At 28.3% G+C, this 27,441-nt stretch overlaps 1 protein-coding gene across 4 annotated transcripts in view; it reads right to left on the bottom strand.

Moving 5' to 3' along the window:
• Positions 1–27,037, bottom strand: part of LOC107442136 (agrin) — a 187,935-nt gene extending 160,898 nt beyond the window's left edge. For 2 of the 4 annotated variants that reach the window (XR_011637173.1, XM_071183000.1), the window contains exon 1: positions 26,316–27,033. Coding sequence is in view for 2 of the 4 variants with exons in the window: in XM_071183000.1 (XP_071039101.1) it covers positions 26,316–26,481 (166 nt within the window). In the remaining 2 variants the exon portion in view is untranslated. Of the gene's footprint in view, positions 1–26,315 lie in introns of all 4 variants that reach the window. The other 2 variants (XR_011637174.1, XM_071182999.1) reach the window with 2 other exon arrangements.
• Positions 27,038–27,441: the final 404 nt, after the last annotated feature.

The raw sequence follows: 27,441 nt of genomic DNA, 5'->3' as shown, positions 1-27,441 counted from the left end.
AAATTATATATTACTTATTAAACTCTACAGTTAACATTAATTTGCAAAGCGAGATTTGATACGTAAACACAGTATTCTTAATATTAAAGCATATTTAATTAAATAAATATGTTTTACGTAGAAGACATAGGATCTGAAAATTATGAATAAAGTTCTACTATTCTAAGAAATTTATTTAATTGAATCTAAATCTTACTTTAAATATGCCAGTCACTTGAAACATTTTAACTTTATCATCCGTAATCTGCCTGTAATCCAAGCAATTATCGTGTATGTCGGCAATTAAAATTTTATGTCTAAATAATGGAATACTTATTGTGATTTCACCCTTTTCCAAACATTTATAAGGAATAGGTTTAAGTAAATTTATGAATTCAATGAGCAAATTATTAATGCTATCTTGTCATTTCCTCGGAAGCACAACTTAGAAGATTTAATCTAAATGAAAATTGGAATTAATTATCGATGAAATTTCTGTCGAAATTCAAACAGAAGGAAATAATCTCACTGTTTCTAAAATTCGCAGAAACGACGCATTTTCTAAATAACTATTGATGCTAATCTTTGCAAATCAAAATTCATTTTGCGACTGAAATAAAATTAAAAAAGAGATTATCTAACATTTGCATGATGATGTTCGTCACGAATTTTACTACATGCTCAACATCCGGAGAACCAAGTTTTAAATAATGTCAGAAAATGCGATTCTTATTTAGAAATATGTAACTTAGATAATAATAAATGTCATAAAACATTCTTTTATAAATTTCAATTAATTAAACTTAATTTTTTATGAATTATTTTTGTGGATGAAAAATGAAAATTATTTTCTGCCTTTTTTACATGTCAGAAATGTTTATAGTGTATTTTTTCGCATTTTGATCATAAGACGAAAATCATTTGCAATTTTTTAAATGATTGTCCGTGAGTTCGTGGGTTCGAAACCCGCCAGCCGAAGACTCCCCGTGTAGTAAATGATGACTTATGCACGTTAAATCTGTCAAGTCGCAAAGTTCTCCATGTTCCAATAACAAATCAAAACCTCTGGGGGTACTGAATTGGAGATCAATTGTTCTCTGATTCAGGTCAAAATTACGATCTGTGGATAAATGAATGGATGTATGAATATGTCCGCCCTATAAGCGAGAGCGACGTATGGGGGAGACAGAAGTCGAATTCTTGACACCCCTCTGCCTAAACAGGCATACGAAATCCTCATCACCTGTCTAAAACATAATATATTTAAATGCCATAAAACTGCCCAAAAGGTTTCTTGAATCGAATGTCCGACTTCAAAATTTTTCATTTATTTTAAAAATGCGAAAATCTCTGACCGTGCGCTCTTCTCCTTTGTGTGTCGCTGAAGAGGAGTATCTTTTTTTAAAGGTACTAAAGTGCTGGAAATTATTTTTATGTTTTTTCTTGATTAAAAAAAATAAATTTTGTACCCTTGAATTCCGTCGTATCTTCTATTTTCATATGCTATGTAACTCTGGTAAGAGAAAATAAATGCGTTGGTACTTTTAATTTCAATGATATACTTTTGTTTTTAAGTTTAACGTTACTATTACGGGTACAGAGCTTTATTTTTCTTCGAAAAAAGAGAGCTGGCACTATAATTTCCGACAAATCTCCAAATTTAAATAACATTTTTAGATTATAATAAAACGCAATTAAAAAAATAAAAAAAAATTTTACTTTCAGAATTGCTTTTAGTTTGCACATTTAATAATATATTAATCATTTCAAAACTAGTTCTTACCTGTAGTTTCATTAAAGTTTACGTATTATGCACACATATTCTCAATAAATTTCATTTAATTCTGATTCGATTCAAATAACAACTTAATCTAAGCCGGTTTGTTTAATGATGTACAAGTCAAATACATAACGGATAAAGAAATTCCAAAGCATTAATTACACGGAAGACTAAATTGAATTAAAAAATATTTTAAATATGCAGAACACCTCATCTTTCAGCACTGCGTTTTTTTTTAAATAAAAAAAATCATTGTTACGCCTTATTGAAGCTGATGATTTTCGTCTGAACCTCAAAGCAAATATTTGAGCTAGTTAGCTATTTCTAGCTGTTCCCCTTTATGCTGAACACAGCTCTTTTAGTTGTAGAAATACTTTTTCTTCTTGGTTACTCCATATTGATCCTAGATTCCAGCAAGGAGTAAATTTTATTTACTGTTATTTAATCAAATTTAGACTCCATATTTGTTTTGATTGAAGATCAAAAGAAAAATTAAACTTTAGCTCTCTTTTCCAGTAGAAACTATGATGTGATACGTAGGTGTTAAAAACATAGTACAGAGAGCGTTACTTTGTTTTGGAATGTTTAAAGTTACTTCGGCGTTTGTGATCGATGTTTAAAGTAAATAAAATTTCTTCTTCTTGAATAAACATTTTTTGGTTTATTACAAATTCAATTATTTCAATTGTGTGCGTTATTCTTTCTTATTTGCTTTTATTCGTTTATTTTTTGGTGTAGAATGAAATTAAAAAAATATAATGTATAACTACTTTTCCTCAAAATGCATCAAGTTATTTAAGAAAATTGAACAAAAACGTATAAAGTTACAGGCAATATAGTTAAAAAAACAGATGATCGTTTTGTTACTAAACAAAACAAAAGTCTTTACCAAAACAAAAAATATTATTTCAATGTCAAAAAATTCAGCGTCTCTGTATTGTTGATATTACTTGTTATAGTATCGAATCGATCATATGTTAAGGTTGTAATTTATTTGCTATTTCCTTCTACCAGTTGTTTGTGTCATATCAAACGTTGCTAGCTACTATATAAGCAAATTTAGTCTCCATATTTGTTTTGATTAAATATTATACTAGTGGTTGGTGTTATATCAAACGTTGTTAGCTACTATATAAGCAAATTTAGTCCCTATACTTGTTTTCATTAAATAGTGTACTAGTTTTTCATGTTATGTTAAATTGCTGTTTTAACTTTTATATGTGCTGTTTTAACTGCAAATTTTTACTTCATAGATTGATTTGGTTGGAGGTTGAAAAAAAATTTTTGAAACATATAACTCTGCTTTCTTCCGGTGACGTCTAGACTACTCTGAGTATATTTTTTTTTTTTAAAAAAGAAAGAAAAGAAACTTTAAACTTGTGATAGATGTTAAATTGCGTTTAAGTGAAAAAAATTGACTCTTAAAATACACTTTTTTTATTTATATCGAATTCAATTATTTCAATACTGCGATAGTCTTTCTAATTTAACTTTCATTCATTTACTTTTCGGGTTTAGAATAAATTTAAGGAAAATAAAGATACTTTTTGCCAAAATGAATCAAGTTTTTTAATAAAGTAGAAAAACAACGTATGAGATTACAAACAATGTAGTTAAAATAAATCAAATGATTTTTCTGTTATAAAATTTGTTTGTTTTAAATTTGTTTCTATGAAACTAAATAGTTTAAAATTAAGGGTAAATAGAATTTAAAAAAAGAATGCAATGCATCAACTGAAAAGTAAAATTGATAGAAAATCTGTATTATATAAAACGCTAATACGTACGTATGTATGTATCAATAAAACCGATGATATTTCTTTTCTCGCGCAGGCAACAGTTTTCATTTTTAATTGATTGGATTCGGCGCGCAAGAGCACGTAGTGAGCACCATATGGCTAATCCATATAGGTNCAAGTTTTTTAATAAAGTTGAAAAACAACGTATGAGATTACAAACAATGTAGTTAAAATAAATCAAATGATCATTCTGTTATAAAATTTGTTTGTTTAAAATTTGTTTCTATGAAACTAAATAGTTTAAAATTAAGGGTAAATAAAATTTAAAAAAAAATGCAATGCATCAACTGAAAAGTAAAATTGATAGAAAATCAGTACTAATTCACTTAAATGAAAAGTACAAAATCGCCATTCTATTATTGTCGCTAACGATGCTAATTAATTTGGCAATAGGAACGAATGATATCTTAATTGCTACTGTGTGAATAGGTGCAAAATATGCTAATACGGGTACAAAATATTATATTATTATACTTTTACCCATTAAACCTTCACCAATACTGTATTGTTTAACCGCTAAAAAAATTTAAAAATTAACATATTTTTCTATTTCATTAATAAATACAAGGAACTAAAACAAAATTTTCTACACAAGTTTTGAGTTGATATTTTAATTTTTTTAATGTAAAAAACATTTAATTTAACATTAGTTCATTATCCCAATTTATCTCAGATAAATAAAAAAAGTTAAATATTATCCTTTAAATGATAGTTTTTAAAACAAGGGACAACACAAAGTTATACTATCCAAACTCCAGTGTGAAGTGATACGACATTTTTTTTACTCTTATTTTTCTATGTAAACTCATCAACCATCGTATTTACAATCACACAAAACACGTCTGTAGTCCCATAATTTAGCAACAAAACTCTCAAACAAAATTTGAAAACTTTCAATGACAGGAGATTATTATTATTTTTTTTTGCTTCCGTCCGAGTAAAAACGTGCTAAAATAAAACGTACTGACAAATTCTGCTACGCCGGAGTATTCTCGGCATAATAAATATCTGCAATATATACATACCCGAGTTAACTCGGGATAATCAGGGGAGCTGTTAAATTTAGATGTTGCGGTTCTTACGGTACCTTCGAAGGGGATAAGTACCAGAGACAATAGCTTGATTGTGGTAGGTTGTGATAGTAACCTATATTGTAATATATAGTCCATCTACATAAAGAACTCCCCTCACCATTCGTCTGAAGTGGTGGCAGTGACTATGGTTACGGGGGTTAACTATGTCAAGTAGGGATGTTGGGACATTATTTAAGATGGGTTTCAATTCGGGTCTGCGAGAGAAAGGGATTCAGGGGAGAAAGAAGCCCCTCCTTTTGAAATGCACTACTTCTTGTTTCCATAGCAGCAGACAGTTTTAGACTTCGTGGAGATGGGAGTTCTTTGTATAGACAAACTGATGACTGTGATTGTAGTAGATTGTGCGTGACAATCATGAGTTAGTTTTGAATTGTTGAATCAGGAGTTCCTTTGTCTTCTGGATTGAGTTCAAAATCACAAGGATGCGGAGTTGAACATTAGTAGTCGTAAACCCATAAAATTGAGTCGGCTGCTCAACGATGGTTATAAAATAAAAAATGAAAATCATGTCAAGTGATGCTGAATACAGTCAATTTTTATTTTTTTGAGAAAAATTACTACAAACGTGTTTTTCTTAATTTGAATACAAAAAGCCTTCAGAAAACGGAAAATAAATAAATGAATGAAAAAAAAAGTTTTTAGCTTTATTTATTTTGGTATATCTCTTTCAATTTTGCGCAAAATTTTGTAGTACCGATTTATTGACTATTAGCTTTTTTTTTTCAACTCCTGTGTTATGGGTGTTTAAAGAGTGAATGGGGCATAGTTAAAAATAAATTATAATTGAAAAAAATTAGAAATTAGCAGAGAAAGGCAAATAATGTATGCATAATTTATATACTCCCACTCACATGCATTTACTCTCACTTACATCCACGTAACATAAACCCACGGCCTTATAATTCATCACAAAAAAAAAAAATTATGAAATCATAAATTTTATAATGCAAAAATGAGTCTAAATGTTGAAATTTGCTTAACAAGTTATTTATTTTTTATTTCTTCGATAATTTGGATACCCGTTCTTCGTACGGATTGAAAAAAGTAAATCATCAATAAATTAGTACATTACCAAATTATACTCAAAATTGCAAGAGATATACTGATGCAATTAATAAAGATATAATAGCTGTCATATTTTTTATTTATTTTTTATTATTTGCTGCCTTTATGGATGGCTTTACGTTATTAGATTATGGAAAAGACGTTTTTAGAATTTCCTCCAGTCAAAATAACGATTAACTCTTTTCAGTAACAGCTGACATGAATTCCTTGATCAAGGCCGACTCGTGATATTTAAAATGCACTACATTCAAGCAATTTCTCGGGTACTTATCACTTTAATAGCTGGGGGGGGGCTTCAAAAAACTTATTATCATTTTACATATCATTGCCTAAGTAATAGCAGATTTTATTAAAAATTTATAATAGATAGAGAATTCAAGACAATTTACCTTTTCATCGCATTTTCCAATTGTTTTGTGAAGTTTATTAGTTAAAAAACGGCTCATAGATAAATTATAGATTCGGCTAAATTGGCATTGAGTCGGTAGTTTTGATTAATTTCGATAATAAGGTCTGTGTTAAAAACCATTCTATATATTATAGCATAGATATAAGTTTTTTTTACGACCACTTTAGCAAAGCCGTAATAAGTATGCGGCGTAACTAGCGCTACGATTATTAAACATTAATTCACTGGTATATAAGACATGCTAACTCAATTTTATCTTCAGGCATCTTTTTAGATAGATGGGAGTTGGTGTGATCTTAAACGAAAGCTATAGGTGACCTAAGGACGAGATATGAACTAGCTAACATCCAAAGTAACGCAATGGTTGATCCACATTGAACAGCTGATATACTATTTGTGACTGCACCATTGTTCTCCTTACGCAAGTGTTTCTCAGTCTCCTTTACTTGTACACACTCGCCTGCTAATAGCAATGCAGGAGTGACAACACACACACAACCGTGAACTTAATACATCTCTCACGACAAAAGCATAAAACTCGGTCAACTTAATTCAGCTCGCACCACAAGTGCTCAAAATCCGGGGAACTTAATACACCTCTCCCGGCACAAATTAGTCAACAAGTGGAATCCGTTCATCGTTCTGATAAAATTCAGGAGGGGGAGTGTTGTGGCGTAACTACCACTACAATTATTCAACATTAATTTACTAGTTTATAAGACATGCAATACCGATTCAATCTTGAGCTACCTTTTGATAGATGAAGGTTGAAATTGTCGATAATTAGCTCCTCTCAAGTAAGCTTATTAAAGGTGAAGTTGGAGAATAGGGCGCTCTTTAGTTATGACGATAATCTTCGTTCAGTTTTGCTGAAATCTTGTTTCTGGTAACCGTGATTTTCTTTACCGACTTTGCTTTCAATGATATCAAATTCGATTTACCACAAGCTTTGTTTACCGTTATAAGAATGGTTCTTGGTTTATTTTTTTACAAAAATTGGCTTCTTTTCAAATCTTCAAATGTAAGCGGGGCCCTCAATTGTAAATTATTACCAAGTCGAAATTGTAATACTTGAAAACAATTACGGTACTTTTGCGAAAGCCGCAAAAAATCTGAAATGCATATCCTAATTTTGAAAAACTTTTCAAAAAAATTAATACCTTCGAAAATTAGGAGGAGACTGTTTGTTTGTATATTTGTCACCACAGAAAATCACAAGTACAATGAGAATTAGATGGGGTTTTTTTACCCTCCGAAGCTTATAGTATTTTATAAATTTTTTCTTACTTATGCCGTAGTACTATAATCATATTTTTAGTTCTGTCAAGAATTATCTTGCTGAATTAGTACTTACTTCAAAGCTTTTATTTTTTTGTAATTTGTCATTACTTTCATGTAATCTTCCCAAATCTTTTAAGTTTTACAAAACTGAAAAAAAAGAACTTAGGAGTTAAACTTACTATAACTCATTTTACATATTTATATTTATATACGCATTTTTTACGAATTTCTTAACCCTGATTATAAAATTCAACTTTAATCACAATTTTATGAATGAGATTATTGCTACTTACTTATTTTATTATTTTTATTTTTGATACTTGTGAACATTAAATTATATGACTTATTAGAAACGCGTTTCATAGCAAAATAGATAGTTGATTTCATACATCTTTCCAAATCCTAATTTGCCCTTGTCACGCAGAATCATCAATGTTAATCTTGCTTGTGCTAACCCAAATAGGAAATCAATGATACATAATTAATAAATACCGGCCCATTGAAGGCTATTTTTAACAAAAAAAACTATGAGCTATCAAATCTCTCATATTATAAAATAATCCTGAAATGCGTTTGAAAACTCTTTTCAACAGTATATAGCAAAATCGGTCTTCAGAGGGAGTTTTAGTTAGGCAATATCTTCGATTCTATGTACACCAAATTTTATGTGTATAAATTTATAAAGAATTGAGGATTTATATAGCCTACATACATACACACACATACGTATCGCTTTATTTATATATATTGTGCTACATAAGTTATATTTATTTGGGAAATATTTTGTGGGCTTCCTTTTCACATAGACCTTCGTTTCACATCTACAATTAAATTCTTAAAATAGATCAATTCTGTCTCAATTTTTTTACTCATTTATGGTTGAATGTTTAGGGAACAAAAGAATTCAATCCCAAAAGTTTTTTTTTTCTTGTTGTTGAAAAAATAAAGAGTTTTTATTCAGTGCGCACTACCTGTTAATGTTTTCGGTAAGTAATTTCGGAAGTATTTTTAAAAGGGAGGAATTAAAAGTGATTATCTGACTTTAATAAAATTAAATCAGTGCAACAATTTAGCTTTCAATCAAATCTAATGTAAAAAGATGTTAATGCATAGATTTTAACAGAAACTGACAGAGTTTTTTTTTTCTAAAAATGAGGTTGTATGAAACCAAAAATTACATTAAATACGCATAAAATGCATTGCTTAATGCTAATAAAATACACAATTGCTAAAATAATTAATATCATGCTAATAAAATACACAAAATAACTGTGTGTTGTTTGTCCAATTACATATAGTAATCTAAATAGGTTAATAAAATTTTATTTTATAAAAAAAAAACAAAAAAAAACTGAAACATCAGTACTGTTTAAGAACTTAAGTATCAAAATAATAATTTCAGACACACCCTGTTATATTAGTGATTAAATACATAATGCATGACAGTCACATTAACGCAAATCACGTCAAGGGCAATTGCACCAAACTGAATTTCAAACTAAATCACCTTTCTGTTAACATTTTCTTCTTGTTAGTTTCTATTGAAAAAAAATGATTTGTTAAAAAAGATTAAAATTATGATTAAGTTTTAAGAGTCAGATATAGATTGACGATTGTAGATTGACGTTCGATTGTAGATTGACGAAAAAAGTTGTCATCTAGATTTGAGAGTCTTTTTTTCATCAATATTATTGCAACGTAAATATTTTTTAAGCGCACTGTTTTCAGTTAAAATTAAAATGAATGTGTTTCAAAAATATAACAATTTAAAAACGAATAAAATTGTTTTTATTAATGCATTTATTTTTCTAGGGGCATCCCGCTATCCCTTGAAAATTTCGAAAATGCTTACGCAATTCATTTCAGATCATTTTTCTCGCTTTTGCTTCATAACTGCATTTAAGAAAGGAATTTGACGAACACTTAACCATTTTTTGTAATTTTTTTGTGAAAGAGAACTCTGATACATTGTCACAATTTTCATTCCAAAATTTTAGTAAATTAATCCACAGCAGTCTGTCCATCCAATTAACAATAAAGTTTACGTTAAAGAACATTTTTTTAATATTACGGTATTGAAACCGTTTTATATTAGCATTATTATAAAACCATGAATTCAAATCTATACGTTTTTTTTAAAACTATTTACAATTAGTTTCGTTTCAAAGCCGAAAAAAAAAAGAAGTTTAACTGGATGTAGGAGCTAGGCTTTTGATTAGATAATGAACATTAGGGAGTGAAGGACACTGAAAAATCTTCATGTGTTGAAGAGAATGGTGAAAATATTATGGCGTCAACGCTGGGACTCGAAACTCAGATCTGTCAGTAATGGGACTGAAAGATTAGTTTTCTTAGTTATAATATGCCCACAATGGCAAGGAACTAAGCCGCTTCATTAAATGGGTTCAGTTGGTGCTCTAAAATCCTGACTGTTTAACCGTATAGGGTGAAAGAAATTAAGGAACTATTTTTCTCAGAGTTAACAGTTTCATATCCATCTTATTTAAAGTTATTTGACTGTTTTTTTTTAAATACGGTAAAATACCAATTATATAAGTTGTTATTTAACCATTTTTCCGAGAAATTTCTAACAGTGTATCAATATCAAGTGAAAGGATCGGAGTCAAAGTTTTCAAAAACACATTTTCTAAAAATTATTTAGAAAGCATTTCTGAAAAAATATTTTTTCTGTCCATATCTTTCCATGAGGTGGAATAAAAATGTCTTTGTAGCCTACATTTAAAGGATTTTACTCTCGATTCCGTTTTTACGCATTTCTTTCTTTTGTGTACATGGTAATATTAATAGCTTTTTTTAAAAGTGTCATTTGGCGGACATTTTATTGAATTTTTAAGTATAAGAAAGAATTTTGATATTAATACCGAGTGAAAGAATGTGCGTAATCTTAAAACACGCCTACAATTTTTAAAAATATTTATAAAACGTCTTTAAAAAAAATATTTATTTTGTCATTGTCTCTTTATATCTATAGCATAGGAGGCGCTTAAAACGCTAGTAATGCAAATATGATATGAGGCTGGTTTATAAAAAGTGTATTTTGTCTTTATTTGAACCCAGCTTTTTTCTTAAATGCCATTTGTATTCAATAGTAATCTTATAACAGTTTATACAGCCTGTTCTCCATTTTTTGACAACCCTTAAAACAGAACGCGCATTTCATGAAAAATCGCTTTGTCAATCAGGTAAACCGAAGATTATTATAGTAGATTAATATTTATTTGCAAAAGAAAGCGACGTTATAATTTAATATGCTAGACTAATTAGGAACTCAAACAAATTAAGAAATAAGTAAAATTCTATTTCTAAATTCTATTTGCCTATTTAGATAAATCTAACAAAAATATTGATATTAATTCATTTTTATATATTTTATAATTTTGATTACTCCAAGCAAATGCTCTTATGCCGTTTTATTTTTTTTTAAAACGCTGGATGAAGTAATTGAAGAAATAATGGATAATATCCAATATGAAGGGAGGCAAGAAAAAATATTATGAGAACTACAGATTAAGATAAAATTTACAGCTTTTTTAATCTACACAGCATTGATCTGATATTAACATTTTAAGAAAGTCACAAAGTGTTTTCTTAAAGCCTAAAAACATTTTCATGTTTTTTTTTCTTCTTTCTGGAATTTACGTATTTAGAAAATCCTTATAGTGTTTTCAATGAATAGAAGTACCTTTCTGCCATTGACATATTTAAAAATATAACATGTTTTGTTTTTCTTTCTCAGGAAAAAGAACCGCGTAACGTAAGTTTACATTTTTGTTAGAATATTTTAAACTGCTTGAATATAAACTATCGCACTATATATATATTATCCTAATTAAAGCATATACATAAAAAAGCATGCAAATTTTGTCTGTCTGCATTTTAATATATTCTATATTCATTACTGAAACCTAACTCAGTCCGTATATTTTGATTATTTTTTCGAAAATTCAGATTTGTTTAAACGGAAAAGTTTGAAGAGAAATTTGCATTTTTAATTTTAAGCTAAGTGAAGATAATTCATTATTATTCTTCCTATCGGGAAAAATCTTTTCAATTTCCAATCTTTTTTCCGTTTCAACACAAGATATTCTCAGATAAATACTTTAAAAGAACATCTATTTGCATCCTCAACTTCTTATTGAAGAGTTGTTTTTGTAAATTTAAAATAGAAATGAGTTAAGATATTGCACTGAAACAACTAACGTTTTAAAGAGTTTTAAAATTCATTTAAAATTTATTAGAAGAAATTTTGTGGTGATTGTTGCATTACAGAAAAGCTAAACGCAAGTGGGAGTTTTTTTAAATTTAAATGCAAATCTTATATATTTTCTAAAAATTCAAATGTTTTTAAAATATTTACTATTTTGTGCTAAATTCAAGTAAGTTACTAATAAGGTAATTTGTAATATCCGTCCCTTAATTTATTTTTTCCTGTGAGCCTATCCCCTGCTTGCTGCGCTCGCAACCTCCGGACATTTGGATTACACTGTTAGCATTTTCATTCTAAAATTATGGTAAAATAACCGGCAGCAGTCAGTCGATTCGATTAACCGTAAAGTTTACGGTAAAGAATATTTTTCACCTTTACGGTTTTGAAACCGTGTATAACTAGTACGGTTATAAAATCATTTATGCAAAACTATACGGTTTTTTAACCAATTACTGCTACCATAGTTTCAAAACCGTATAAAATTTTTTTAACTGGACATAGGAGCTAGGCGTCTCGTTAGGACACTGGAAATTTTCCATGTGTGTCAAAGGGAATGGAGGTGTCAACATTGGCACTCGAACCTCCGTTTTGTCGGTTATGAGATTGACAGATTAGCTCTCTCGGCTAAAATATGTACGCAAGGAACTAAGTTTTTTCATTAGTGGGCTCAATTGGTACAGTGAAATTCTTGTTACTTAACCGTTTTAGGTAAAAATAGCTAATAAACGATTTTTCACACTGTTAATAGTTTCCTGACCATCTTATTAATGGTTATTAGACTGTTTTGTTTAAATATGGTAAAATAACAATTAAATGGATTGTTATTTATCCATTTTTTCAGAGAAATTTCTAACAGTGTACTACACACTAAGATCGTGCTTTGTTCATTCAATGGATACGTAGAAATTTTAGTCTAGTTTTGTATGTATACAGGTATTCTTTTTAAAATGAAATTCTTAAAATATGCAATCTGTACATGCACAGAAACCAATGATTAAGGAACATTCAATTCATTCAATTGAACGTTCATAAATCAATTGAATATTCATAATGAATTTCATTCAATTTATAAGCATTGCCATTTGATTTGTACGAGTTTTAATGCTACATGGAAATTAAATTTGAAATATGTACATCTCAGAGTTTCTCCATATGTTACTAGTTTTAGTTATAGATTTCAATGTGTGGAATCGCAACAGTTTTTATTCCTTTAATTCCAGCATAATGCATAAATACAAAAACAAAAGCAGACCGATCATTGTTGATAGATAGCATCTCTATTCCAGATTTCTGCTTATGACTGCTCACTCACTTGATATTCTAAGTTTAATCTTCTTGTTGCCATCAAGAAAAATAAACTTAATCTATTATTTAAACAATATAGACATTTGTTCGTAATGTAGTTCAATTGTTTCATTAGTTTCGTAATGTAGAAAATCCTTGTTAAAAAGGAAGTGAAGAGTACTTTTACTGGAAGTCACATGTAAATATTTGAAAAATAAAATCTAATCAATATCACTCTTAATCTCATATTTATTCATTAATAACTGTACTTATATAACATTTGTTTTAGTTCTTGTCAAAAATTATGTCTTCATAAAATAACGTAAATATATTTTTTGGCTATTATTTTTTAAATTGTAATCTCGATAAGAAGTCAATGTTTGAAATAATTATGTAACGAAATATTATCTTGTTGACGCAATATGCTAAGAATTTATGGCATTAAATAATATCATATCGAACAATGAAAATAAAAATATCATTGTGCTTTTTTTCCTTTCAAATTTTTATTTTTATTTTGCTATTTTAATAAATTTCAAACTACGGTGAAAAGAATTCAAACAAGAAAAAATAGTGCGCTATTTTCTTTTTCTTCAATAAAGCACAATAAGTAATAAATATATAACACAATAAAAGAGTATATCCCATTTTTATGAAGAACACACATTATGTAAATTTTGCTTCACATGCAGAAAATTGATGCGAAATCAATTATTCCCTAAACTCCGAGATTAAAATCAAATTATTATAAAAGCAAGACTAGCAAATCGATTGAAAACCAAGTTATTTGATAAAAATATAGGCCCTTTAAGAGAAATTTATACTTTTCGAATTAATAGAGAAATACATTTTTTAATTTCTGCAACAAATAGAGTTGCAGAAAGTCAATTGAAATTAATAAGGAAATTTTTTTTAAAAAAAAAACTGTTTTTCAGATTATAGATTATCCTTTGTGCTACGCTTCATCAAGCAAAACAGCATGAATAAATAACAAATAAATGTACATAAAAGGGTATTCTATAGTTTTGGTTCTATAAATAAGAAATTTTTCAGTGTCTGAAAGGCAAGTTTAACTCGAAAAATTACGAGACAAACACGTGCAAAGTGTTTGTTTCGTTACTTTTCTATTTTCATTGCTTCGTATTCTCCTATTCTCTTGTTCAAGCTTCTTCTCATTCCCTTACTGATTCCCCTACTACCCTTACCGCGTACGCTTTGTACGCGTTTGTCTCGTTACTGTTCTTCTGTCATTTTGTGTTTAGACTTTCCGGAAGCATATTATGCATAGCATCGTAGTCTTTATAATACTTTTAATTCAGCTTAATTAACGTAGTTGTGTCAAATATCAATTTATTTAATGATTTTGTCCTATTCAGGCAGAAAAGTTATTCTGTTTACGCCATGTTAGCTTATGGAGAATTATACGAATGCAATTTGTTTATTTATGAAGTAACTAATCAATATTTTTGCTTCAAACTTCGCATGGAAATAACCTAGATGAAAAAAATAAATTTTAAGCTAGGAAGCATTTTTAATTTTTTTCTAACTTACAGCTTAAGATCTAAAAATTAAAAATTTGATAGCTAGGTTAAAAAATAAAACCAATTACTATAAATAACATGAGATAATGATTATTCATACAATATAAAAAAGTCACCTAAGGAAATTAATTTAATAAAGAAAGAAATAGTTTGGTTATAATGGCTAATAAAATATTATCCCTTAAACATTTTGGATAAAATAAATACGTAAAAATAGTACAATTTTCATTATTTTTCGAAGATAATGACGTTTCAGTTTGGAGCAGTATTGCCATTTCTGGCTATTATGTTGTCAACATAACCAAACAATATTTAAATTTTATCAATTAAATGTTCGTTTTTTTTTCAAGGAGCGAGAATGCTCTTTTTTTTCATTACTTTCTCAATGATACTATTTCTTTGCTGAACTCAGGTAAGAAAAAAGACTTTCATTGGCTTAAAACAAAAAAAGCCAATTTGTTTATTCTTGGGATTCAGAGATGTTTCTATCTGTTCAAAACAAAGATTTTTCACATAGATTAAATTATTAAAGTTTAATTATTTAATGAATTACACATAATATTCTTACACCTAATCAAGTAATAAACTGTAGTAATTGATTTATTTATTAATTGGTTCTAAATGGTTATGACGTAATAACTCTGCAACAAAAAAGTAACTAATAAGTACAGTAAAATAACAAAGGTAATACTTCCAACAATAATTCCAGAAAGCCTAGTTAAATAATATCGTTAAAGTTTTCAACAGGAAACTATTATTTTAATCATGATTAGAAAATGAAATGAAGATAAAATCTTTAACATATGAATTTTTGTACAAATTTGCTAAAAAATGCAAATTTCTAATGAGAGAAAAAATGATTATCAATGTCAATTAAGTTTTAAAAAGTTGATGAACATTGTTTTGTATATGTAATACAGCAGATAAATTCTGAAAAAAAATTCAAAACAGAAAATTTAATTTTAATTTTATCTTCCTTTATGGAGAATTTAAAAGTCTTTTTAGGTACTTAAATTTAAAACACAAGTCATAAAAAAATGAAAGCTATACTATTTATTAAATGTTTAAAACATGTATTTTAATTTTTTAATGAGTTGGTAATTGATTGAATTTTTTAAATAACTATAGCGAAGGTACCATTAGAATAAAACAATTAATTGTTTTGAATAAAATAACTAAAACTTTTGTTGGCTAATGAAACAAATCCAAATGAAGAAAACTATAAGTTACGTTTAGATATTTTTTAAATAACTATTAAAAATTGCTTGCATGAGGAGAAAGTCATTAATAACATCTGTATTAAGAGAATGCTGCAAAGAAATTGACATTTGAATTAAGGGAAATAAATAACACACTTTAAATTTATGAAAAGAAAATAGCAAGTTTTTTTTTCAATTAAAAAATTTAACACTTTACTTTCCTTATACAAAAGAAGATCCTTAAACGTTTCCTTATAGAACTTATACAAAAAACTAATAATTTTAAATAACATTTATTGCTTAAAAAGAATTGGGAAGTGAAAAAGAAGGAATTTATTGCTTAAAAGAAGGGTTTAAAAAAGATTTGAAGAAAAAAAAAATTTCATTTTTCTTTATGACTGATTGTTTTTTACTTTTATCTTCATAACAAAACTAGATTAAAATAAAAAATATACCTTAAGTGACTCAGAGACTTTTGGCAACCACATACGTAACTAAAACTGTCAGTTTTTACGAATATTCCTTAAATACTTATTTTTATACCTAAAGAAGTAGCCAAATTTATGTTTCATTTCTTAGTTTTGGAATTTATAAATAACATTAAAAACTGAACTAAACTACATTGAGCAAAATTAAGCATAAAAGTTTTATAATCATACATTTATGTGTAAAGCACTAACACACGGTAAGAAAAAATAAGGTAAGCCTGCCGTACATTTCTGTGCATAAAGGTATTTCCGGTAAGAAAACAACATAATTCTGGTTAATAAAATCAAAATATACGGTATTTAAACCATTCACTTGGTAATTTCTCCGTTCATAGGTAACGGTTTCCCGGTTTTTCAGCATTATAGTTCTTATTGTCTCTCGTTTGGTAAAAATTACAAAACTGAGAGGTAAATTTAACTGCATAAATGGTTTTTATGCCATGCTCTAATGTATCATAATAAAAGTATTTAACTTTACAACATTTATTAAATTTTATAGCCTATTAAATAACCATATTTTATTGTTAATTTTACCAAAATCATTAAAAACGCCCTTCGATTAAAATTACTGATCTTTTTGGCGTTGAAATAAAGCCAGAAACGCGGTTACTTTTACCATATTCCGGTAGTTTCTGACCACATATTTTTTTCTCAGTACACGATAAAATAATTTTTCTGGCGTACAATAATGATTGAATAATAATTTCATTACCTTTAAGGAAAATATTCCAAGGAAAAATAATCAATGGGGTGTATACGTGATAAATCTCTACTAAGACATATATTTAAAAACTTATGTATAAACATATAGTTAAATATATATTTTATTCATAGCTAGGTTTTTTTTTCTTCAAAATAATTCATTTATAATATACCAATTTTAAAATTAATTTACCGATATTCTTTTACAAGACGCACACTTAAATAATGGAATAATTTTATGAACTTGCGTTAGTTAAATATCACTTCAACTATTCCTCTTTCTTTATTATACGGGCACATATGAAAAGATATTCTGATTTAAAACATAAATACCGCCCACCATAGTTTTCATTAGGAAAATTTCATAAATATGGAAAATAATTATAATATTCATATTTATAACAAATATTGTTTCAATTATTCATCTATTAAATTCAACACAATAGTATAACGCAATTTAAATGTTTTTTTTTCACATATAAATGGCAGAGCTGCATTATGCGAAGCTTTTATAGACATTATAGTTAAAATAATAATGCAAAAAAGATGTTAACAGTGAATTCTGAAAGCCAAAAACAATACCTAAAGACGTCAGTTTAATACAAATAAGTCAGTGTGCTTATTAGGGGCACTCAAAGTCAAATGCAGAGTTTGTTTAGTTAAGCAAGACTATAAATAAAAATATGAGATTAAAGCGGCGATTGACTGCCTCCAACTTATTTCAGTATTATCACGTCATGAATGGTGACGGTATATGTTAATATCTTGAGGAGCATACTTTGCTTTTAAAATGTATAATGACAAGTTTGCTCGAGGCTGACCGACCCATATTTAATTCAGTAGATGTGATCGGAATGAAAGCTGAAAGTGTTAACCGAGAGTAATAAATTCAATTTGCTTTTGTTTGCCCAACTTATTAACTGAATCATGTAATGAAGCGATAGTCGGCAGCAAACTAATTCACAATGAATAGATGACGGAATGTCGATTTAAACTTAGAATTTGACTGGAAGTATTAACATGGATTTGCAAGTCAATTTTTGTGATCAGTTATTATAGACGATATTGCTATTTATTTGAAAATATAAATAAATGCAATTAAGGTAAATCTAATTCATGTGTTATGAATTGAAAGTTACCAATTACTAAGCAATTTTTAAAAAAAATATATTTAATACTTCTACAGCAGTGAAATGTTTGGGCCGAATTGAAATTCTTTACTTTTATCACGCTCGTTAACAGTGTTTAACACCCCCAAGTAAAAATTCTTGATGGTCCCATCAAATCATTTTGATGGTATATGTTGGTTTCAGTGCGATTCATGATAGTTCGGCATCCTTTGATGGTCACCATCATCCATCATTTTCCATTATGCGTTCGTGTTATTTGATATTCCAGCAAACTTCAATCATTCCATGATGGAAAATGATACTCTAATACTATTATGGTCAACCATCAGGAGAAATTCGATTCTCATGGACCAATAGTCTATGATGATCCGTGATGGTTCTTGATGGTTCGAACTATACATTTCCATGATGGTTTAGTGAGAATTCTTGTTGGTTCTCAGGAATATACCGTTAAAACAATTTTTTTTTTTATGTTGGACCATTATAAATCAGTCTGAATTAATACTTCTACAGCACTGAAATGTTTGTAAAGAATTGAAATTTTTTACTTTTATCATGTTCGTTAACAGTGTCTATCTCCCCATGTAAAACTTCTTGATGGTCCCATCAGAAAATTTTGATGATGGTTTATGTTGGTATTAGTGCGATTCATGATAGTTCGACATCCTTTGATGGTCACCATCATCCATCATTTTCCATTATGCGTTCGTGTTTTTTGATATTCCAACAAACTTCAATCATTCCATGATGGAAAATGCTACTCTAATACTATGATGGTCAACCATCAAGAGAAATTCGATTCTCATGGACCAATAGTCTATGATGATCCGTGATGGTTCCTGATGGTTCAAACTATACATTTCCATGGTGGTTTAATGAGAATTCCTGTTAGTTCTCAGCAATATATCGTTAAAACAATTTTTTTTTAATGTTGGACCATCATAAATCAGTCCGAATTCTTATATTAGGATGATGGTTGTTCATGATCTTTCCAATATTTGTTTTCTGAGGAACTATGATGGAAATTTCTGATGGTTCATAATGAACAAACCATCACGAAATGTTGCTATTCTTATGCTGGACCATCATAAATCAGTCCGAAATCTTAATTTGGCGTAATGGTTACTTAAGTTGGTTACCATCAAATATATAATGGTTCGTGATGGAATTATTGATGGCTACCATCAAGAATATGTTGGTCCATCAATGGAAAAAACCATCAAAAATTTTGACTTGGGACAGCATCAGGGATACGTTCATTCAGCGTTGTTTGAATTGACATACATAAACCTGTGAGGGCAAAGCTCACGTACTAGCAATGTCATCTCGCAACGTTAATGTAACATCAATGCCATTAACATTACAGGAACGTATTACCGCTACGTTGCTGTGATAGGCTTGTATGAAAACAAGAATAACGGGACTGTATTATCCTTAGGTAGTATGCCGGTTGACCGAAGTAGCACATATTGCACATTTGTAGTTTGTGCAAAACGTTGTAAGTATGTTTTAACGCATTTCTCCAATTTGTACGCTGTGTACTTGCAAATTAACAGAACTTTAAAACTGAGGGATTTAATAGGCTACTACTATACAATCGAAAAAAAATTTATTTTTTGTCCTCAGAAGTTACAGGGTTACTGCAGGGGCTTACTTCCTTCGGCTCGGGCCTCATATCTCGGGCTTACATCCTTCACAAATAAACAATTCATCGAGAAGAAAAAAGCGCCAGCATTTTGTGTTGCACTTTTTTTCCGGATTTTTGCAGTACAACAGTTGGTTAATACAACATTTTTATGAAAATTTTAATTTATATGATCTTTTTCAAGATAAGTTACTAAAAACTTTTTTGGAAGACAAAAAAAGAGTTATTATTTTTGACGAGACTTGCATTTTTGCTTTGCATTTTGTCGGATTTTTGCACTATAACAGTTGTTTAACTGATTATTTTTATGAAAATTTTAAATTTACATGGTCTTTCTCGAAATAATTTTCAAATTTTTTTTGGAAGCTACAAAAAGCAGGAAAAGTCATTACTTTTACCACGGCTAGCCAAATAATTTATATGTTCAGTTTTTACCACATCGTTTATTTAATGTTTATAGAATGTATAATAATTATATAATCTTTTATGGAATATGTAATATGAAAAATATATATTTCAAGGACCAATTTTTATTGCAAAATAGGTTCATGTTACTTTCATTTATATATAACAAAACACAACCAACGCTCCTGAAATAATATCGAAATATTTTGTAAAAGTGAATATTTTATAAAAGAATAAATCCAGACTTCATTTTCTATAATTTCGAATCGCAAATAAGGATTGAACTAAAAGAAGAGAAAAATTTTAATTTAGTTTGGATATTCGGGATTGTTCTAGAACACAGTGGGAGACAAAGACATGCTCCTCTCAGAAGGGTTTTCAAAACAAGATGTTGTAATACTTGCAAATACAGTTGTGCCTTGAATTAATATAAATCTATCACAAAAATAAAAACGAAATTGCATTTTGTCGCAGTTAATGGAAAGACTCTTGGAAAGAAAACTATCACCATTCTTTTAAAAGGAACTTTAGATGTATCGAAAAGAAACTGATTAATATGTAATTCATTTCTTTATTGTTTGCTAATTTAATTACAGAACCGTGGAATGTTTAGATCTTTTGTGAACTATTAAACAGGTACAATTTACCGCAATCAATAGGTTAAAATTAATGAATATAAATAAATTGAATTATGATTTATATCTCTACTAATTGTAATTTTATGTTTAATTCAAAGTTTATTCTCATTAATATTTTTTATTAAATTTATGCGATTTTTTTTTCAAATGTTCTTTTATCTGATAATGATCTAGGCAGGATTTGTCTCCCGGCTAACGCAATTTCTATAGTTTTTTTCACTTCATTTTATTTTATAACTATCAATAAACAGCAGATCCAATATTTTTGGTTTTCGACTGTTAATATTCAACTCTGTAGCCTTGTAATTTCGAACCCAATCCAGAAGACAAGAGAACTCCGTGATCAAGTATTGGGAAAATTTTGCGTTCGTGGAGGTCTTTTTGTTCGAAATAACCCGCATTTGTGTTACATGGAGAGGAAAAACGCTAAAACCTACCACAATTATCCTGACGGCAAGGGGACTTTGAACCATGATCTGTCTAACAATGAGGATATCTTACATCAGCACTGTGGTCAGTGCAAGCCGGATGTAGCATTCGTATCGACCAGCCATCGTTGGATTCCTACCCGGTTTGCCTCATTGGAAGGCGAACGCTCTATCCCCTCAGCCATCACGGTTCACGTTTGTTACATTGGCCATCAGTTTGACGCCAATTTGGCTTTTTTTTTCAAATCTGTTTTGATTTCTTCATTCACGTTTGGGAAATCTTGAGAATGGTCTCCAATTTTTAAGGGCTCGAAAAGCATTGATTTCCTTTACATTTTTTAAGCAAATGAAGTAGCTTTAACAAATAATTAGCTTTATTGTATTTTTTTCTTGAAAGTCATCATCTTCTGCTTTATTTATTAGGAATATATTTTATAGAATACAAAAATATTTTTTTCTATTAATAAAATACTTGTTTAAATTCTTTGGAATTTGCTAGAACAAATCAATACTCTGAGTCTAATTTTTCCACTAAATGATTTAATTAAATAATAAATTAAATTCTTTATATGCTACCAATTTTTTAACTTTGAAATGCAAGCCATAAAAACTTGTACAAGTAAAACAAATTTGCAATGCTTGAATTACTTCTTTCAGTTATTAAAATAGCTAATCTTTACAAACAGCTGTTTTAAGAAAAAAACAGCTTTGAAAAATATATTTCTTATCTTTGATAACTATCATTACCGAAAAAAATATTTTTATTAAAAGGATTATTCTCATAGCAAAAGCATTTTTTTTTTGTATGTTTACGAGATTAAACCAATTAAAACACACTTATTTAGAAAACAAAGAAGATTTTTATATTTTTTTTAATATCATACCAAAGCCCTTTATGCAATTTTTTTTCCAATTAAAATCATTTGTATAATAATTGAGATTTAGCACAACTAAGCACGACAATTTTGTCTGTTAAATGTAGAATTAGATAAAAAAAAGTTGTCGTGATTCGAAAAAAAAAAAATTCTTGCAAAGCATGTTGCTTTGTTAAAGTTATACGTTTTTTTTCTTCTGTTTATATCAGAACAGATAGGCTTCTTAACTACTTAAAATACAGCTTATTTACTCACAATAAATACTTAATTACTTAAAAGCGAGAAGTATTTTGGTGGCAGTATATAATTTAGGGTATGTATGTGCTACCGTGAATGTCCGGAATCAAGAGAATGTCGACTTTTACCGGTGAATGTCAACAATCACGTAGTCGCTTTTGTAAATGTCCGAAATATTTGTTATATCCGATTTGATATTAATTTACATCGATATTATCATATTTATTCGATATTTTAATATTTAGGATATTTTAATACTTAGGATAGATTAGAAGATAGATTAAAAATAACTTTAAATACCTCATAAAACTTAATTGTGTTTCTAATAACTACCATTTAACCACTTCGTTTCCTGCAGAAATTGATCACATTGATATTTTTAATCCCGTCTTCCTCTGTAATGATTCTTTAGATTTCAATAGCGTTTTTGTTTTTCTATGATTGAATACTTATTTCTAATATGTGTGTCCCGTAGTGGACAGATCGTTAAGACACGGTTGTAGAGCACCGAAGTCAAGCATCACTGGCTCAGGTCAGTGTGAGGGTGGGTGATCTCTTGGATCAATCTACGAAGGGACCGAGGGTGTGCGGCATGGGTCCTCGTTAAACTGTTCAACCGTAAAGTGCTCGACTTCGCGCATAGGTCGTCGGGCGGGGGTGCCATCCCCTCTGCAGAGGATCAAAATTGTGACGGCATGTCTTCGGATCATCCTCAGGATGTTTCCCAGACCGTCGTCAATAGCCCATTGTGTAACTCTAGTGCGACGTAAATAAACTACGACAACATCATGTATACTTTTAAATTCTTATAAATGGTGTATATGATTGATCACAGAATATTTATTTGACGTAAAAATGTCTGAATAATGAGTTTAATTAAAAAGAAATACATTAAATTTTCTTGCACAACTACATGCTTATTTTTAATTCATGTACATTTTTATTATCCAATGTTTTCTTTGCTCAATATTTATATTTCACGCATCCTTTATTTATTTTTAATGCTTCAGGCAATTAAGTTTAATTAAATTATAAAGTAAATTCAGTAGATGCCAAAATAAACTATCATTAAATAAACTATATAAACACTAAACAAAAATTACATTACTTTTAATACTAGTTTTCTTATGCTCTTAAAAAAGTTCGTTTATTTAGTTTAATGTAAAATTAGTCGAAACTTATGGGAAAAACATCTACGAAATTATTTTAATTAAAACATTTAGAGATTTTTAATAAAAGAGATTTTAATTAATTCATAGAGGATTTTATTTATTTATAAAATTTATATCATCATTATATTATTTCTTCCAGCTATCGATTCACGTGCTGATAATTTATTATAATTTTAAAAAAATAATTTTTTTCACCATATCTAAAGAAATATCTTTAATTAAATTGAGAAGTCGAAACTCATTTTATGTACTAACATTCGCTGCTTCGTTATGAGTCTTTAATCGGTATTTTATATTAAAATTTTATTCAAATGGATTGTTCTTTTGAAAAGTTAAAAATTCAATTTAATTTTGTTTCAGTATTTCCGTTTTTTCGAATTTGGTTAAAATCAGCTAGAATCTTTTGATTTAAATATTTCCTGCTCGATTACACAGCTGGTTAATAGAGTTTCAATTTATTAATATTTTCAGCAAAATTAATTTTTGAATAAATTTTCAATGTCAAACCGATAGACTTCGTAAGTTAAAAAGTAAATGGATAAAAATAGCCTCTATCACATTACTCTAAAATATGCATAATTTGAAATCTATATTAAAACCGAAGAGATATTTGATTTTAAAATATTTTGATTTCTTTTTACATCATTTTAATAGGGTAAAAGAAAAATATATTTCTCCATAATTTGGTTATTAAAAAAGTTAAGGTACAGCTCTAATTAAATGTTATGAGCAAACTAAAAAGAGCTATGTGAAGTTTTATTCTATTTAGAAGTACTGAGACTATTGTTTAAATATGAAATGTTTCTCAACAATTTAATTTGAACTTTATTTTTATAAATTGTGTTAAATATAAATTTTAATATCACAATTATTTACGATTAAATTCAAGCGCGATGCTTTGTCAATAAAACTATGTTATTATTAAGAAATATATCTATATTTTTTTTTCATTTTGATTTTTTGAATATTTCTAAGAAGTTTTAAGTATTTAAAACAGCAAATTTAAAATTATTCTAAAATTTCAACACTTTCTTACCTTAAGGAATATTTGCGACTGTAAAGTGTTTAAAAATGGACCATTTGCGTGTCCAAATATAGTATTTTGCAAACAAAATTAGTACCATTAAGTACATAAAAGAAAAAGTTATAAAAACATTCATTATTTAATATCGAAAAAAAGTACTGATCGCTAATTTTACTATATTTTTCCTACGATATATTAGTAGGTGTAAGTGTAAAATGAGTAAATTGAATGTTAACTCTTCGAGTATTTACGAAATAAATTTTATCATAAACTTTGTCAATACATTTATAAACCATAGTTATGTTTCTTCTCGCCATTTCCGCTACGAGAAAAACGTAATTCTGGTTAATAAGACAAAAATAACGGTATTTAAACCTTGCGGTAATAAAACCGCACTGTATAGTAGTAATATTTCTGGTAAGAGAAACCATAATTCTATTTAAAATATAACCAAAATAAACACTCTTTAAACCATTCATTTGGAACTTTTACAGTTCATTATGGTAACGAGTTACCGGAAGTTCTGGTTTTCAAAATTATAATTCTTATTACCTAAGGGCAAAAAAGTACAAAATTGAAGCAAACAAGAAACAAAATGAAAAAGCTTAAAAAAACTGAAGTAAGAGAAAAAACACTAAAAAGTAAGTTTTACCGAATAAATGATTTTTATCCCATGCTTTAAGGTAACATGATTAAATTAAAACATTCACCAAATTTCATAACATGTTATAAAATCATATTTCATTGTTAATTTTCCCTAAAACATTGACTAAGAGCTTTGATAAAAATTGCTTTGTTTTTTTTTGTCCCCATAAAGTCAAAAGCACGTAAATTTTACCATAATAAGTTAGTTTTGGCTCTACTTTTTTTCTCAGTGCATAGTTAAATATTCGTTGCAGAAGGTGTTTATTTAAAGTAGTAGTTATGATGACCGTATATTATACGATACATTACAAACGAAATAATAAAAAAGTACAAAATGTTAAAACAGAACCGCTAATATTACGATTGTTTAAAGAATAAATTCGAACTGTATCCGATATTTTGATTTTGTGGATAATTTTTCATAAGGAATATTAGTATTATTGAGGGAAACTTTTTTAACTGACTTAACTAAAACAGTCTCAAAATATCTTCCTAAAACTTAAGTATGGTATTTTGCGTATGAATTATTAGTGACGGTAATTGTATGTATTTAAAACAGCTGTTCTAAAATCTTTCAACCGAATAAATATTTAATACATACTAATATAAGGAATGATAGTTAAAACAATAGTATAGTATTTAGAACAGTACACGGACAAAAAAATTAAAGAAAAATGTCCGCTTAATGTCATTTCTGGCAAGTAAAATCTAATTAATAAAACCAAAATATGCAGATTTGAACTATTCATTTGGTAATTTTTCCGTTCGTAAAGTAACGATTTATTCTTGTTTTCAATATTATAGCTCTTTTTACATGAAGGAAAATAAAGATACAATATGAGCCATGCTATTAGGTATCATAATTATAGTTCCAAATTTTATCACTTATTACAAAATCAACTTTTATATTAATTTTATAAAAATCATTACCAAAGCGCTTCAAGCTTTTAGGTGTGCAAAAAAAAAAAAAATCAGCAATTCGGTAAACTTTACCATATTCTGGTAGTTCTGACTCTACTTTTTCTCATTGTAGTTATATTAGTATTTGTAATAATATTTTATAAATGGTATAAACAGTGAACATAGGATGAGAATAATTCGTGCCATACGATAAAATCTAGTGCTACGATAATTCCGAAATATGTATGCCGCTATTTTGTCAATAGCAGCTTAAGTTTGTTAAAAAAAGGCGAAAGATGTTACGTTAGTAATTATGATATCATAAGATAGTAAATATATAAAAAAAAATATTTTAAAATATACTTACAGAAATAATAAATAATTGCACCTGCTGCTGCGATCAACATCAACATGCATGTAGCAAAAGCTATAAACGTCAACAAAAGTCTGTTTCTTTGAATTCTGTTCAATCCCGTAGTCGTAACAACGTTCACTTTTTCCTCCATTGTCCACGTGTTACCATTTGGAGTCATTTTTCAATGTAACAATTACAATGTAATAATTACGAAGAAATAATTACAAAATACTCTGTCTGCATTCATTAGCGTTCTAAAAGAAGCATCAACCGTCATATTGACATTCTAGCGTTAAGAATGGTTATTTTTCAGTGTGAGATAAATATATTTTTAAATCGAAGTACATTTTGTAGGGTGTTCATTGTATATAGTAACGCATTATATATGGTTTTCTTTTCGTTTCTTCTTGTAAAGTTATTCCTTGATTTATATACAGTTTTTCATTATGTTCTATAGAAAATAACTTGTTTTCCATCTAAGTATATAACTAACAGTGCTAACTTTAACTCTGATAAAATAAATTTAATGATAAAAAGTTAGTTTCCTCTGATAAAATTTTTTGAAAGGAAATTATGTAATAGAACATACGCTAAGTAGAAGTTATCGTTTGGCATTATTAGGAATTATTTTGACTAACGGAAAACGGGAAAAAAACCACACATCTTTCCGTTGTTTGTTTTCAGCGGTTAGAGTGGGCATTTCATCGCTAAGCTATCTCATTGGATACTGGTTTGATGGAAGAGGAATGATTTCGAAGCATGTTGTGGGAAAACGAAACTTCTTATGAAGACAACGCCATCTGTTATGTCTTTCAAACATCAGATTTATTTCCTATTAAAATGGAGGATGAGGGTTATTATTTTATTTATTTTGAAAGTAGTCTGTTGATGGAAAATAAATTTTGAAAAAATAATAAAGGAATCTTTTATTAGATGATATGCTTTACTTCAAACAATTTTTTTAGAAAAGATCGGTACAGTTTGTTTTTTTTTTTGGTAATTTTAATACTCTTTATAGAGAGCTGCAATGTACTAGAAATTAAAAAAAAAATACATTTTAATATTGTGCAAACATATTTCAAATTATTTAAATGCACCCTACAGAAAATAACTTTTCTAGTACGTTAAACTAGGCCTA

The sequence above is a fragment of the Parasteatoda tepidariorum genome, chromosome 7 (assembly GCF_043381705.1).
Source record: "Parasteatoda tepidariorum isolate YZ-2023 chromosome 7, CAS_Ptep_4.0, whole genome shotgun sequence".
Lineage (NCBI taxonomy): Eukaryota > Metazoa > Arthropoda > Arachnida > Araneae > Theridiidae > Parasteatoda > Parasteatoda tepidariorum.
Note: the sequence above shows the minus strand (reverse complement) of the source record. Positions and strands in the feature narration are given on the sequence as shown.